The 12,335-nt window shown below is 35.1% G+C and overlaps 1 protein-coding gene across 1 annotated transcript; it reads left to right on the top strand.

The window, feature by feature from the left end:
- Positions 1 to 5,411: 5,411 nt before the first annotated feature.
- On the top strand, positions 5,412 to 12,316 carry mul1 (mitochondrial E3 ubiquitin protein ligase 1). The gene is made up of 5 exons (XM_065285271.2): positions 5,412 to 5,501; positions 5,935 to 6,069; positions 6,147 to 6,234; positions 6,507 to 6,627; positions 9,676 to 12,316. The coding sequence occupies exons 2-5, from the start codon at positions 5,950 to 5,952 to the stop codon at positions 10,403 to 10,405; spliced, it is 1,059 nt and encodes a 352-aa protein (XP_065141343.1). The 5' UTR covers positions 5,412 to 5,501; positions 5,935 to 5,949; the 3' UTR covers positions 10,406 to 12,316.
- The last annotated feature ends 19 nt before the right edge of the window (positions 12,317 to 12,335 follow it).

Raw genomic sequence — 12,335 nt, 5'->3', positions numbered from 1 at the left:
TGCAACCATGCAATCTCTTTGTGATACTCAGGGGCGCCGTAAGGGGGGGAAAGTTAGGACGATTCTAAGGGCCCATGAACTTTTGAGGGCCCCAGCCAAGGACTGTGCCGCACACGCAACCCCCTTAAGCTGAGCCCTCTTAGCTCCGCCCCGTCTTTACTCTGCGTTTTAGCGCCGTCTTCAATCCACGGTCTCACAGTGCGCGTGAACTTCAGAAGAGAACAAGGTGTGTGTATTTACTGCTATTATATGATATCTGCATATGTGCTAGCCTGGTTAGCCAGACCTACATCAAGATGTAAGGTCTGGCAACTCTTAACACAAACGGCTCAATGCAAGGGGCGGGATATAAGGTTGTCCCTCAAAATGCCTCTGCATGCAATAGGATAGCGCTATGACCAATCAGAGCAACGAAGAAGGTGACGTAGTTACCGTAACCAGTCGGCAAAACTCCAAACACATCTTTCTTGCTTAAAAAGGACTTCAGTAGGGTTATTTGCTCTTCTCTCAAAGAAAAACATAAGTCTAAGTCCTCCAGAGTCGCGGCCAAAGCCGCTTCAAAAGAAAGCTGTTCGCCAGCAGCAGCAGCCATTCTTTGTTTTCAAGTGGAAACCGTTGCAGCTCTGTCGTCATCATGTTAAGCCCGCCCCACAGACGCTACACACGATGTGATTGGCCTGACCAAATTTTGGTTTTTGGAGCTGTTAAGTGTATAGACCTTTCTCACAGAAACCGGAAATACGTAATCGTCGTGTAAGCGGAGTTCCTGTCAAGCGTCAACACACTAGAAAAACATAAACCCGGGCAAGTTTAAAATGGATCAAAGAGTCTACAAAACTTCGTTAACGGATTTGCCAAATATTACATTTGCTGATGTGACACGACTAATGGAGGAAAACTTTTTCCATGAAGAATTTGTCAATAAATTTCTAGGTAAGTAGAGAGCGAGTATAACTGTTACTGAACTGTTAACTAAAACGACACATTATAAGTCTCGCCGGATAGCCTGAATCCACTTCTGTATACCTTCACCATCAACAGGGAATTGATGGAACAGATACGGCTTTTTACATTGCCTTGACTGCGGAGGAAGTAGATTTCCGCGACGATTGCGTAGTTCCGGTCATAAATACGGAAGTTGTGAGAAAGGTCTATTGTGAGTGCCTAGACTAAACCCTGGCAGCAAATATACTTTGCGGCCGCTAGGGTGCGTCTAGATTTCTAGGCTACATATGTGCACTTCCTTACTATAAATTCAGTTTACACAATGTGACGCTGGAGCAATACAATGCAGTTTTCTTTCCACTGTAAAGTCTTCGCTTTGTTCACCCCAGTTTAAAAAAACACAAGGTGATTTACGTTCCCTGTTTTATGTTATGATTCTAACGCGAAGTCAGCCCTTATAAGCTGTTTAATTAACGTAGCCCGTATAAGATAATTAACATAAACTAGAAATGCGATCGGTTACACACTGTTTTGTTTTGTAACGCAATATGCCAAGGAAGGATTTTTATGCAGTCGTAAATCGAGTTGGTTGTGATAAAACTGAAATGCAACTAAGGCTAAACTAGTCCAGTTATGTATATTAAAGCTTCTCAACTTGCAACAGGGTTAAGAAATCAATGGAAATCTATGTCGTAATCTGCTATAGTTGTCATTCATTTCATTTTAGATCCCCGTTGATTAAAAAACAGTCTGAAGAATCATTTAATAACAGTTTTCTGTTTTCTTAAAGAGTAACTAAACCCTAAACCAACTTTTTTTAGTTAATGATCTGTAAGAATAGGGTTTTATTAGTGCTGTTCATTGATTTTAGTAAGTTTTTTTGACATTTGGATATAAAGTGTTTCAATACTACAATATATGGTGTAAAAACGTCTGAGTGCTGCCCTCTTCAGGTTGAACGGTGGCTACTGCAGTTGAATTTTCCTATTGAATGTTGGGTCCAAAAAATGCCTCGTGATGTAAGCAGGTTCAAGCTCACCACGCCGCTTTGGTCAAGCATTGCTGACCCAGTCTTATTTCAGGCAGAATGTACATAGAAAAGATGCATTGTTGTTTTTTAAATGTTACAATGTCGTGTGTGTAACAGCTCAAGTCAGGGACGTGCACAGGGGGGTTGCTCAGGTTGCCCGGGCAACTGCCCATATGCCCTTCTCGACTCAAGTTGCCCTTCCGAGGTGGAAAAAAATAAATTGTACTTTTACTTTATTTACACTATGCAGCGATCCTTCGTTACTGTATTTTAATTAATTACGAAATTTGTATTTTATTTTTAAATTGCTATCTTGTGTTTCTGGCGTATTCGCGAATTAATGACTCGTTTGAGTCGATTCCTTACAAAGTGTTGCAAATAAACGAGTCTTTTGAGTCGATTCTTTACAAAGCGAATGGGCCAAAGTTTTAAATTGGTTCGCGAATCAGTTTGAATGAATTGTTCAGATCGCTGCAAAAACTGAATCGTTCGAAGCTGTTTTACTCGTAACCTATAAGCACGCAGAATATAACCAGTGTTGGGTGACGTGGAAATGAATTTACCAATCTTTTAACTAAAAGCAAAACTTCACACATGTACCCGCCATTACATACACGCGACCTGTTCGTCGTCAGACACAGTTAAACGCGTGCAACCTCCAGAAGCATTGTTGCACAGATTGAAGAAAATCCATCGATGATTGACGTCTGATTCGCTGTATACTGTACTGTATATAAAAAAAAAAATAAAAAAAAAAAAATACTGTACTGTATATGATGTAAGTGATCCTCACAAAACACACGTGACGTGACATGACAACGTAAGAAAACATGAGTTTTGTCTAAAATCATTTTTTTGTAAGTGTAAACTGTCAATGTTCTCAGACCATAGGAGATTTCTAACTTTATACATATGCAAAACTGTTGTCAGTTTACTTGTCTGATATTTCAGCTATAAGCTACATCAACATTGAGACTAGAGTTAATTTGTTAATTTGAAATGCTTGTCTATTCTGTGTTTGTATTCTTTTTTCTGTACTGTTTGTGTATGTTGCAGTTTTACACATACTGTAGAAGTGCCCTTCATAAGTATTCTTCTGTTTGTTGTGGAGTCAAGAAATGTCTAAACATTAAAAGATGAACATGAGACAAAAGTACAGAATCTGTCACATTCTTTTTTTTTAATGGTCACTGAGCTGTGTCCTGATTGTTTACAGATGAAAAGCATAAAATGTGTAGGATCAGTTTGATTGACTTGTGTGCATTTGTGTACAACACACATAAGTCAGCATTTAATGCTGTTGTTCTTTGTTGTTAAAGCATGTATGTGTTAAAACATAAACAAAGGTTAATAAAATGTGACATTCTTAACTTCTGACATACTGATATTTATCTTACCAATTTCTGGTCTCCATAGCAAACAGAAAAATCTTGTCTTTACAGTTCTGATACTTATGGAGGGCACTGTATTGTGTGTGTGTGTGTGTGTGTGTGTGTGCGTGCGTGCGTGCGTGCGTGCGTGCGTGCGTGCGTGCGTGCGTGCGTGCGTGCGTGCGTGCGTGCGTGCGCAACTCGCTTCTTGAGTATTATTTTCATTGCATACTTTTTACTTCTACTTGAGTAATTATTTATTTAGTTACTTGTACTTTTACGTGAGTAAAGTTTTTGGCTACTCTTTCCACCTCTGTTAAAATCTTCATGAATAGGCTGAGTTTGCCACGTTTAAGCCTAAATAATCAGACAGATAGCAGCTAGCTACAGCTTGCAGACAAGCAGCCTAGGCTACAATTTTTTTAGTAGGCATTAGGCAAACATGTTTGCTGATTTTAATAAAGACCATGTTATTCTCAGTCCTTCATATAGGCCGTGAGTTTAAAAAAAAATTTTTTTGGGGGGGTGCCCTTTATGTAGGTCAGAGCAACTGCCCCTAAAAATTCCTGTGCACGTCCCTGGCTCAAGTATACAGTACAGTATGTCACTAAGACTGTCTCTGAAAATCAGACTAAAGCCTCAAATCTTATTGTGAGATAAAAAGCATCACAGTTTAATTTCAAGCATTAATTTCACTATGATTTCAATCGCTGACATGACATTACTCAGTCAATATTAAAGATATCAAGTTTATATTTTCACAAATGTTCTTTACATTATATAGGATGATTTTATGTGGAAAACAGTAAATCACAAAGAAATACTTCAGCTGGGTTTTCACAGGCATGGTCAAATTTATCTTTAATCATTAAGAATGTTGCATTTTCTCTGAATATTTGATTTAATGTACTGTATTTTTCAATTAAATTTGCATTGCACAATAAATTATCTTAGCTGCAGACATTTAAGGTATCTATAAATACTGATAACTGTGGTCAAAACAATAGCAAAATAAATAGTTCTGTATTATTAAATTACAGACAAAGATTTTGAATAGCTACAGTAGGTTGGATTGTATGTTTGGTACGAAATGGGTATGGGGGCCTGACCCCCTATTTTTTCATACGGCCCAAAATTGCTAGCGGCGCCCCTGGTGATACTGATTTACATAACTCTTTTAATCCAATAGTTCAATCTTAATTAAGTCTTCAATTCTGCCTTAGTATATACTTAGATATCAAATACTTTATTCATTTAAAGAAAATCTCTAACTTCCTAAATAGTGTTTAGCATCTTTGGTTATACAGTATGGGCTGTTATACAAATGACTAAATGTATTGTTGTAGCCTATCTGCAATCTTAAAGACCTCAAGTGCTTTAAAATGCAAAGCTTTAATTGATGGCAACAGGAGGTAAATGACTGAATGCAAATTTAGACCATGGCATATTGAGTGGCTCCTCCCACTTATAAAAGTGCAGAGTGACATCACAAAAATCATTAATCAGTGGTGGAGGTCATGAATGATTAGCTATATCTTCTAAATGCAATGTTTTGTCATGTCAGGGTTTTGAATCAGTTTATGAATTAGTTTATAGTTTATCCTTAAGGCTAAAATATTTGTACTAAAGTAAAAAAATATTTAATTTTGATTTTATAGGGACTTTAAAAGTATAAGCCACATCTGTTTGAAAGAATTTAATTGGCCTGCAGTGGCATGTTTGTTAAAACTAGTTATATTTCCTAATTAAACTAAACTAAGGCCTTGTCCTGGCTTCAGCTATCCCTATCCGGGAAACCACGTTTAATTTAGTGTCACAAGAACAAAAGGTAAGGTAATACATATTTGCATTATAAACACTAGCTGGCAAAAAAATAACAAAATACATGTACATTTCAGTGCTTTTAAAGCATTACATGTTTTCAGACTTTTTTGTTTTTGTTTGTTTTCAGTTTGTTAGAGTAAAAAGTAATATTTTCAACTGTCATGATTTTTCCATAAAAAGTACAATGAAGCCCTCTAGTGGCCAAATTACGCAAACGCATTTATAAAGAGTATTGCACGCCTGTAGCAGAGCTCTCTCGCTGTCAAAACACGGGACTTTTATTATGAAAAGGCTTTTACTCTACATTAGATACTAACACAGCTGACGGGAAGGTAGCGTAAATTTATCTTTATTTTTTGAACGCTTGTTCTGATTAAAACCTTACTTCATCGGTGCACTTTGTTCCGCTTTCATCAGTTTATAAAATATTAAAATTAAGAATTAGCGAAAATCTGCCTTAGCTCTTATCGGAAGACGTGCTAGCCATACATGCTAAGGTTACATGAGTAAATCACAAAGCCTCAAACTACCAAATAAATGAATATTACATAACTCAACTTCTGTTTTCATAAATGATAAATGTTGCGTTTTTATTGACTAAGTTACATAGAATTCTGTTTGTTTCTTTTTACACTTGGAGAAAGAGAAAGTGATTCAAGTTTCTAAGCAAATTCTATGTTGTTCCTCAGGTTAAAAATATTTAATCTTGAATATTTTAAATGGCAATTGGTTTGACTTTCAGTGTTTATTATTCTTTATACTTAGCTGGTAGATGAAAGGATGGTGGCCAATGGCAGACCTTCAACAACACAGGTCGTGTTGCTGGCTACAAGTTCAGCTCTGACAGCCCTCTTATACAGCATATATAAGAGGAAATCAAGCCATGTAGTTAGATTAAGGGTAAGACAACATCCCACTTTATTTTACCTAGTTAACACTATCACCAGATGTATGTTACGAACTCTTCTCTTTATCAGGAGGCCAAAAAGATGTCATTAAATCCAGATCTTAAAACAATCCTCAGTGAAGCTCCAGGAAAGTGTATTCCTTACGCAGTTATTGAAGGTAATGGTTGTTTATTACGGTATTAGAATAGGACACAGAAAAATGTAATTTATAAAAGTATATACAGTATGCGGTGGGGTAGGGGTGTGTTTGTTTAGGTGATTTCAAATGTCAATGTTTGCTCTTAGGAATCATGCACCCCGCCTTTAAAACAAATATATAGCTTGCATGCACTATTAGTCGCTTTGGATAAGCATTTGTCAAATGCATAAAATTGAATGTAAGTTTTTAAGGATTTTAATTGCACTGTATTTCTCCTTAATTGTCTTTAGGAGTTGTGCGGTCTGTCAAGGAGACCTTGAACAGCCAGTTTGTAGACAACTGCAAAGGCGTCATCGAGAGGTTGACCTTAAAGGAGAAGAAGATGGTGTGGAATCGTACAACACATCTTTGGTATATAAACAAAAATAATGGTCAACCAATGTTCAACCGATATTGAAAAAGCTATGTGGCCGATATAACACACATGTAATTGCAGTAAATAAGAGACAAACAGAAAGCTGGTGAAACTAAATAAACATTTATTGTGAGCAATATTTATTAATACACATTTGGAAGATCTTGAAAAATATTAACAAGACATATGACTTGGGCTTTACATCTGGGTGTCTTTTTAATTAGAACAATTAATTTAAAAGATTTATCGGCTCATGCCAATAGAGAAAAATTGCGAATATAGGGCGATTTAACCGATTTATTGGCTGGTGCCGATATTAAAGAAAAAGTATAATAAATGCAAATATCGTCTGATATATCAGCTGATTTAATGGATTTATTGGCCTATGTCAATGGTAAAGAAAAAAATAAATGCAAATATCGTCTGTTATAACGTCCGATTTAACAGATTTATTAACTGATGCTGATAGTTAAAAAATTGTAAAAAAAAAAAAATACAAATATCGTCAGATATATTGGCCAAATCTATTGGCCGATGCCAATAGTAAAGAAAAAAATAAATGCAAATATTGTTTGATTAAACAGATTTATTGTTTGATGCTGATGGTAAAGTTTTTTTATGCAAATATTGTCTGTTATATCTGCAGATTTATTTGCTAATGCTGATAGTAAAAAAAATGTTAAAAATGCAAATATCGTCAGATATATCATCCGATTTAACCGATTAATTGGCTGGTGCCGATATTAAAGAAAAATTATAATAAATGCAAATACCGTCTGATATATCAGCTGATTTAATGGATTTATTGGCCTATGTCAATGGTAAAGAAAAAAATACATGTAAATATCGTCTGATATAACATCCAATTTAACAGATTTATTAACTGATGCTGATAGTAAAATAAAAAAAATACAAATATCGTCAGATATATTGGCCGAATTTATTGGCTGATGCCAATAGTAAAGAAAAAAAGAAATGCAAATATTGTTTGATTAAACAGATTTATTGTTTGATGCTGATGGTAAAGAATAAAAAAATGCAAATATTATCCGTCATATTTGCAGATTTAACAGATTTATTTGCTAATGCTGATAGTAAAAAAAAGTTAAAAATGCAAATATCGTTAGATATATCGTCAGATTTAACAGATTTATTGGCTGGTGCCGAAATTAAAGAAAAATTATAATAAATGCAAATACCGTCTGATATATCAGCTGATTTAATGGATTTATTGGCCTATGTCAATGGTAAAGAAAAAAATAAATGCAAATATCGTCTGTTATAACGTCCGATTTAACAGATTAATTAACTGATGCTGATAGTAAAAAAAAAATTAAAAATGCAAATATCGTCAGATATATCGGCTGAATTTATTGGCCGATGCCAATAGTAAAGAAAAAAAAGAAATGCAAATATTGTTTGATTAAACAGATTTATTGTTTGATGCTGATGGTAAAGTTTTTTTTTATGCAAACATTGTCTGTTATATTTGCAGATTTAACCGATTTATTTGCTAATGCTGATAGTAAAAAAATTGTAAAAAAATGCAAATATCGACAGATATGTCGGCCGATTTAATAGATTTATTGGCTGATGCCGATAGTAAAAAAAATTAGTAAAAAATACAAATATCGTCAGATATATCAGCCGAATTTATTGGCCGATGCCAATAGTAAAGAAAAAAAAGAAATGCAAATATTGTTTGATTAAACAGATTTATTTGCTAATGCTGATATATAAACTGGTTTATAAACTAAATAATGGTCAACCAATGTTCAACCGATATTGAAAAAGCTATGTGGCCGATATAACACACATGTAATTGCAGTAAATAAGAGACAAACAGAAAGCTGGTGAAACTAAATAAACATTTATTGTGAGCAATATTTATTAATACACATTTGGAAGATCTTGAAAAATTTTTTTATGCAAATATTGTTCGTTATATTTACAGATTTAACAGATTTATTTGCTAATGCTGATAGTAAAAAAAAAAACTGTTAAAAATGCAAATATCGTTAGATATATCGTCTGATTCTACAGATTTATTGGCTGATGCGGATAACAAAAAAAGTGCAAATATCATCCGATAGATAGAGAATATTTGCAATTTTTTTCACTGATATAAGGGCCGGTTTAACAGATGTATTGGCTGATGCTGATAGTAAAGAAATAAATTCTAAAAAATGCAAATATTGTCTGATATATTGGCAGATTCAACAGATTTATTGGCTGATGCCGATAGTAAAAAAAAGTGCAAATATCATCTGATAGATGGTTTAAAATGGAAATATTTTATCTGATATATTAGCTGATTTACAGATTTATTGGCCAATGCCAATAGTAAAGGAAAAAATGAAATGCAAATACCGTCAGATTTAACAGATTTATTGACTGATGCTGATAGTAAAGAAAAATGTGTTAAAATGCAAATATTGGCCAATATATTGGCTGATTTAACAGATTTATTGGCTGATGCCGATAGTAAAAAAAGTGCAAATATCATCCAATAGATAGTAAAATAGCAAATATAATCTGATATAACGACTGATTTAACGGCTGATACTGATAGTAAAGAAAAAAGAAATGCAAATGAAGAGTTTCGCTGCAAAACAAGTTAACTTTTTTTAAGTAGCACCATAAAACAAAATAATAACATGATAATTATTATGTTTATTATAAGAATAATAAACATGTTTTGACAAAAATTTTAAAAACGGATTTATCTCATTTTGCAACGAAACTCTGATAGTAAAGAAAAAAATAAAAATGCAAATATTGTCTGATATATCGGCCGATTTAACAGATTTATTGGCTGATGCCGATAGTAAGGAAAAATAATAAATGCATTGTCTAATAAATCATCTGATTTATTGCCGTCTAAAAAATAATTGGCAATATTTTTGGACACATTATATCATGCAAAGCCATATACTAGCATATTTTTAAAACTAGATGTGTTAACATCCAGCTTTGCTCACACTAGGCATAATTTATAACGATCAGAAATGTCATTTAATGCATTGTATTAACACATCTTTTAGGAATGAGAACGAGAAGGTTATCCACCAACGCACCAACACCGTGCCTTTTGATCTCATCCCGCACGACGACACGGTCCCTGCAGCCGTTCGTGTGGTCCGTCCGCTCGATGCGGCCGAATTGGATTTGGAGACCACCTATGAGAACTTTCACCCATCCCAGCAGTCTCTGACCAATGTTATCGGCCACTTTATCAGCGGCGAGCGCCCACAAGGCATCCAGGAGACGGAGGAGATGCTGCGTCTGGGTGCCACCATGACAGGTGTTGGGGAGCTGGTGCTAGATAACAACCTGGTCCGTCTTCAACCTCCCAAGCAGGGCCTGCGTTATTTCCTCAGCCGTCTGGATTACGACACACTCCTGAGCAGTCAAGAGAGGAACTTGAGGCTCTGGAAGGTGCTGACGGTGCTGTTTGGCTTGGCTGCCTGCGCCACGTTATTTTACATGCTGTGGCGGCAGTACGTTCTGCGCAGAGATCGAGGGAAAGAGCGCAGCATGCTGGAAGAATTCAAGAAGTGGAAGAACAGACGTATTAAAGAGCTCAACCTGACGGAGGATGACGTTTCCCTCAACATGTGCACGATATGTCTGAGTAATGAGCGTTCCTGTGTGTTTCTAGAGTGTGGACATGTCTGCACCTGCGAGGATTGCTATAGGGCTCTGCCCACACCTAAGAAATGCCCCATATGTAGGGCTCGAATAGACAGGATTGTTCCTTTGTATAACAGCTAGGGGGCCTTAATATAAACATACAATAGTATGCTTGGAAATAAGTAAGGGGCAGATTATTGTGCGCAAGCACAGTATTTGAATGCTGTATCACATTGTTATAGGACTCCAATTCCTGACCAAAACCAAGATGGTTGACAGGGATTTTAAGAAGTTATTTGGGAATTGTAATCATCACTTGTGCCTGTGTGAACTTAAATTCATTGCACTTATTTCATGGCAAAAACATTTAATAAAAAGCAAATGCTGAAAGAAATAAAGCCTATTTTAGGACCACTGAGAACTATGCACATACTCATTACAAGTGTTGGGGGTTACGCATTACAAGTAATACGTTATAATATTACTTTTCTGAAGTAACAAGTAAAGTAACACATTACTTTATAATTGTACACAATAATATTTCACTCTGTGCACCTGAGCGGGAACAGTTTGAGTCAGAAACGGAGATGGCAGGCCAGATCTGGACATTTTTGCGATCATAAAAAACACCTGCAAGGCCTGAAAGAGATCAAGCTTCAGCCAAGAAAAAGTAACGCTGAAGTAATTTTAAAGTAACGTAAGCATTACTTTCCATGAAAAGTAACTAAGTAACGCAATTAGTTACTTTTTTGGGGAGTAACTTAATATTGTAATGCATTACTTTTAAAAGTAACTTCCCCAACACTGCTCATTACAATAATGACATCCAGACATATTACTATTGAGTTTTGTGTTAGTTTGTCATATTCTCATATAGATCTTATCTGTATATGCAATGAGAATTTTTTTAACTGTATTACGGCAAAACTGTACTGCTTGTTAATATTATGATGCAGACAATCTTAATTATCCTTCGGGCATGGGCCGGTTTCAAGGGATACCAAGGTTTCAAAACCACTAAAATTTTCAGTGATGCCATTCACAAGGTATTAGCTGTTTACACACAAAATGAACTAAAGGCGGGATGCACGATTTTTGAGAAACGCTTTGGAAAGGAGTCGGGGCGAGTACCAAAACACACTTGTAGCCAATCAGCAGTAAGGGGCGTGTCTACTAACCGACACCGTTGCCTAGGTTGCGTATGTTTAGGTGATTTCAAATGTCAACATTGACTTTCAGAGATCATGCACCCCACCTTTAAATCATTATATCACGTAATTGATTTGATGTTTTTATTTTTATTTATATTACAAAAGGACATTTTTTGAAAGAATATCATTTAAAAGCAGTGGTCTCCAACATGGTGCCCGAGTCTGTGAGGTGCCCGCCAAAGCATATTCTATTAATATTCTCAATTGTAATATTTATTTATTACATTTTTTATATTAGCTTGGCTTATTTTATGTATGTTAACATTGAAACAATGATAAAACATATCAACAAGTAAAATAAAATAAAACCAACAAGTAAAACAAAAAAGTTTTGAGTAGACTATATCAAAAAGTAGCCATCCAGATTGTTTTATTAATTGTGATAGCCCTCACAAAAAGGTTGGAGACCCCCTATTTAAAGGCTTCATTTTTACCTGTCATACATGTTGTATGTTGCTTAAAAATATGTATTGTGTCCAGTGGAAAGATGTTGTTTGTATACACAGACATTCAAAAATAGCACATTTTAATGTTGCAATGGCAATAACCCAACACTGTAAAACCACCATAATCTCATACCGGCCCATGTCTATTCATTGTATTTGTGAAAAATATGTTTTTCATTTTTTGAACATGTTTGGTTAATTCATCCCTATTTAGATTTAGTATGTTTGGTGGTAGGGAGATGGGAGACATTATTTTTAAAAGCTTTATTCAATGGAATCTCTAAATGGCGGGAAATATAAAACTTAATTATTGTTCTTCTGGGGTTTTTTGTTTGTTTGTTTGTTTTCAAAGAAAACTATTGATTTAATATTATTTTACAGACAACATTATAATGGTTTTAAAAGATTAAACAA

This window comes from Paramisgurnus dabryanus, chromosome 21, assembly GCF_030506205.2.
Source record: "Paramisgurnus dabryanus chromosome 21, PD_genome_1.1, whole genome shotgun sequence".
NCBI lineage: Eukaryota > Metazoa > Chordata > Actinopteri > Cypriniformes > Cobitidae > Paramisgurnus > Paramisgurnus dabryanus.
This window is presented reverse-complemented; position numbering and strand designations above follow the sequence as displayed.

What these genes read in the sequence shown, in the direction of transcription:
- mul1 (XM_065285271.2), top strand. Translation starts at nt 5,950, where the DNA reads ATGGTGGCCAATGGCAGACCTTCAACAACACAGGTCGTGTTGCTGGCT. An exon ending in GCCATGTAGTTAGATTAAGG is followed by an intron (nt 6,070 to 6,146) that starts GTAAGACAACAT and finishes TCTCTTTATCAG; the next exon opens with GAGGCCAAAAAGATGTCATT. An exon ending in TCCTTACGCAGTTATTGAAG is followed by an intron (nt 6,235 to 6,506) that starts GTAATGGTTGTT and finishes AATTGTCTTTAG; the next exon opens with GAGTTGTGCGGTCTGTCAAG.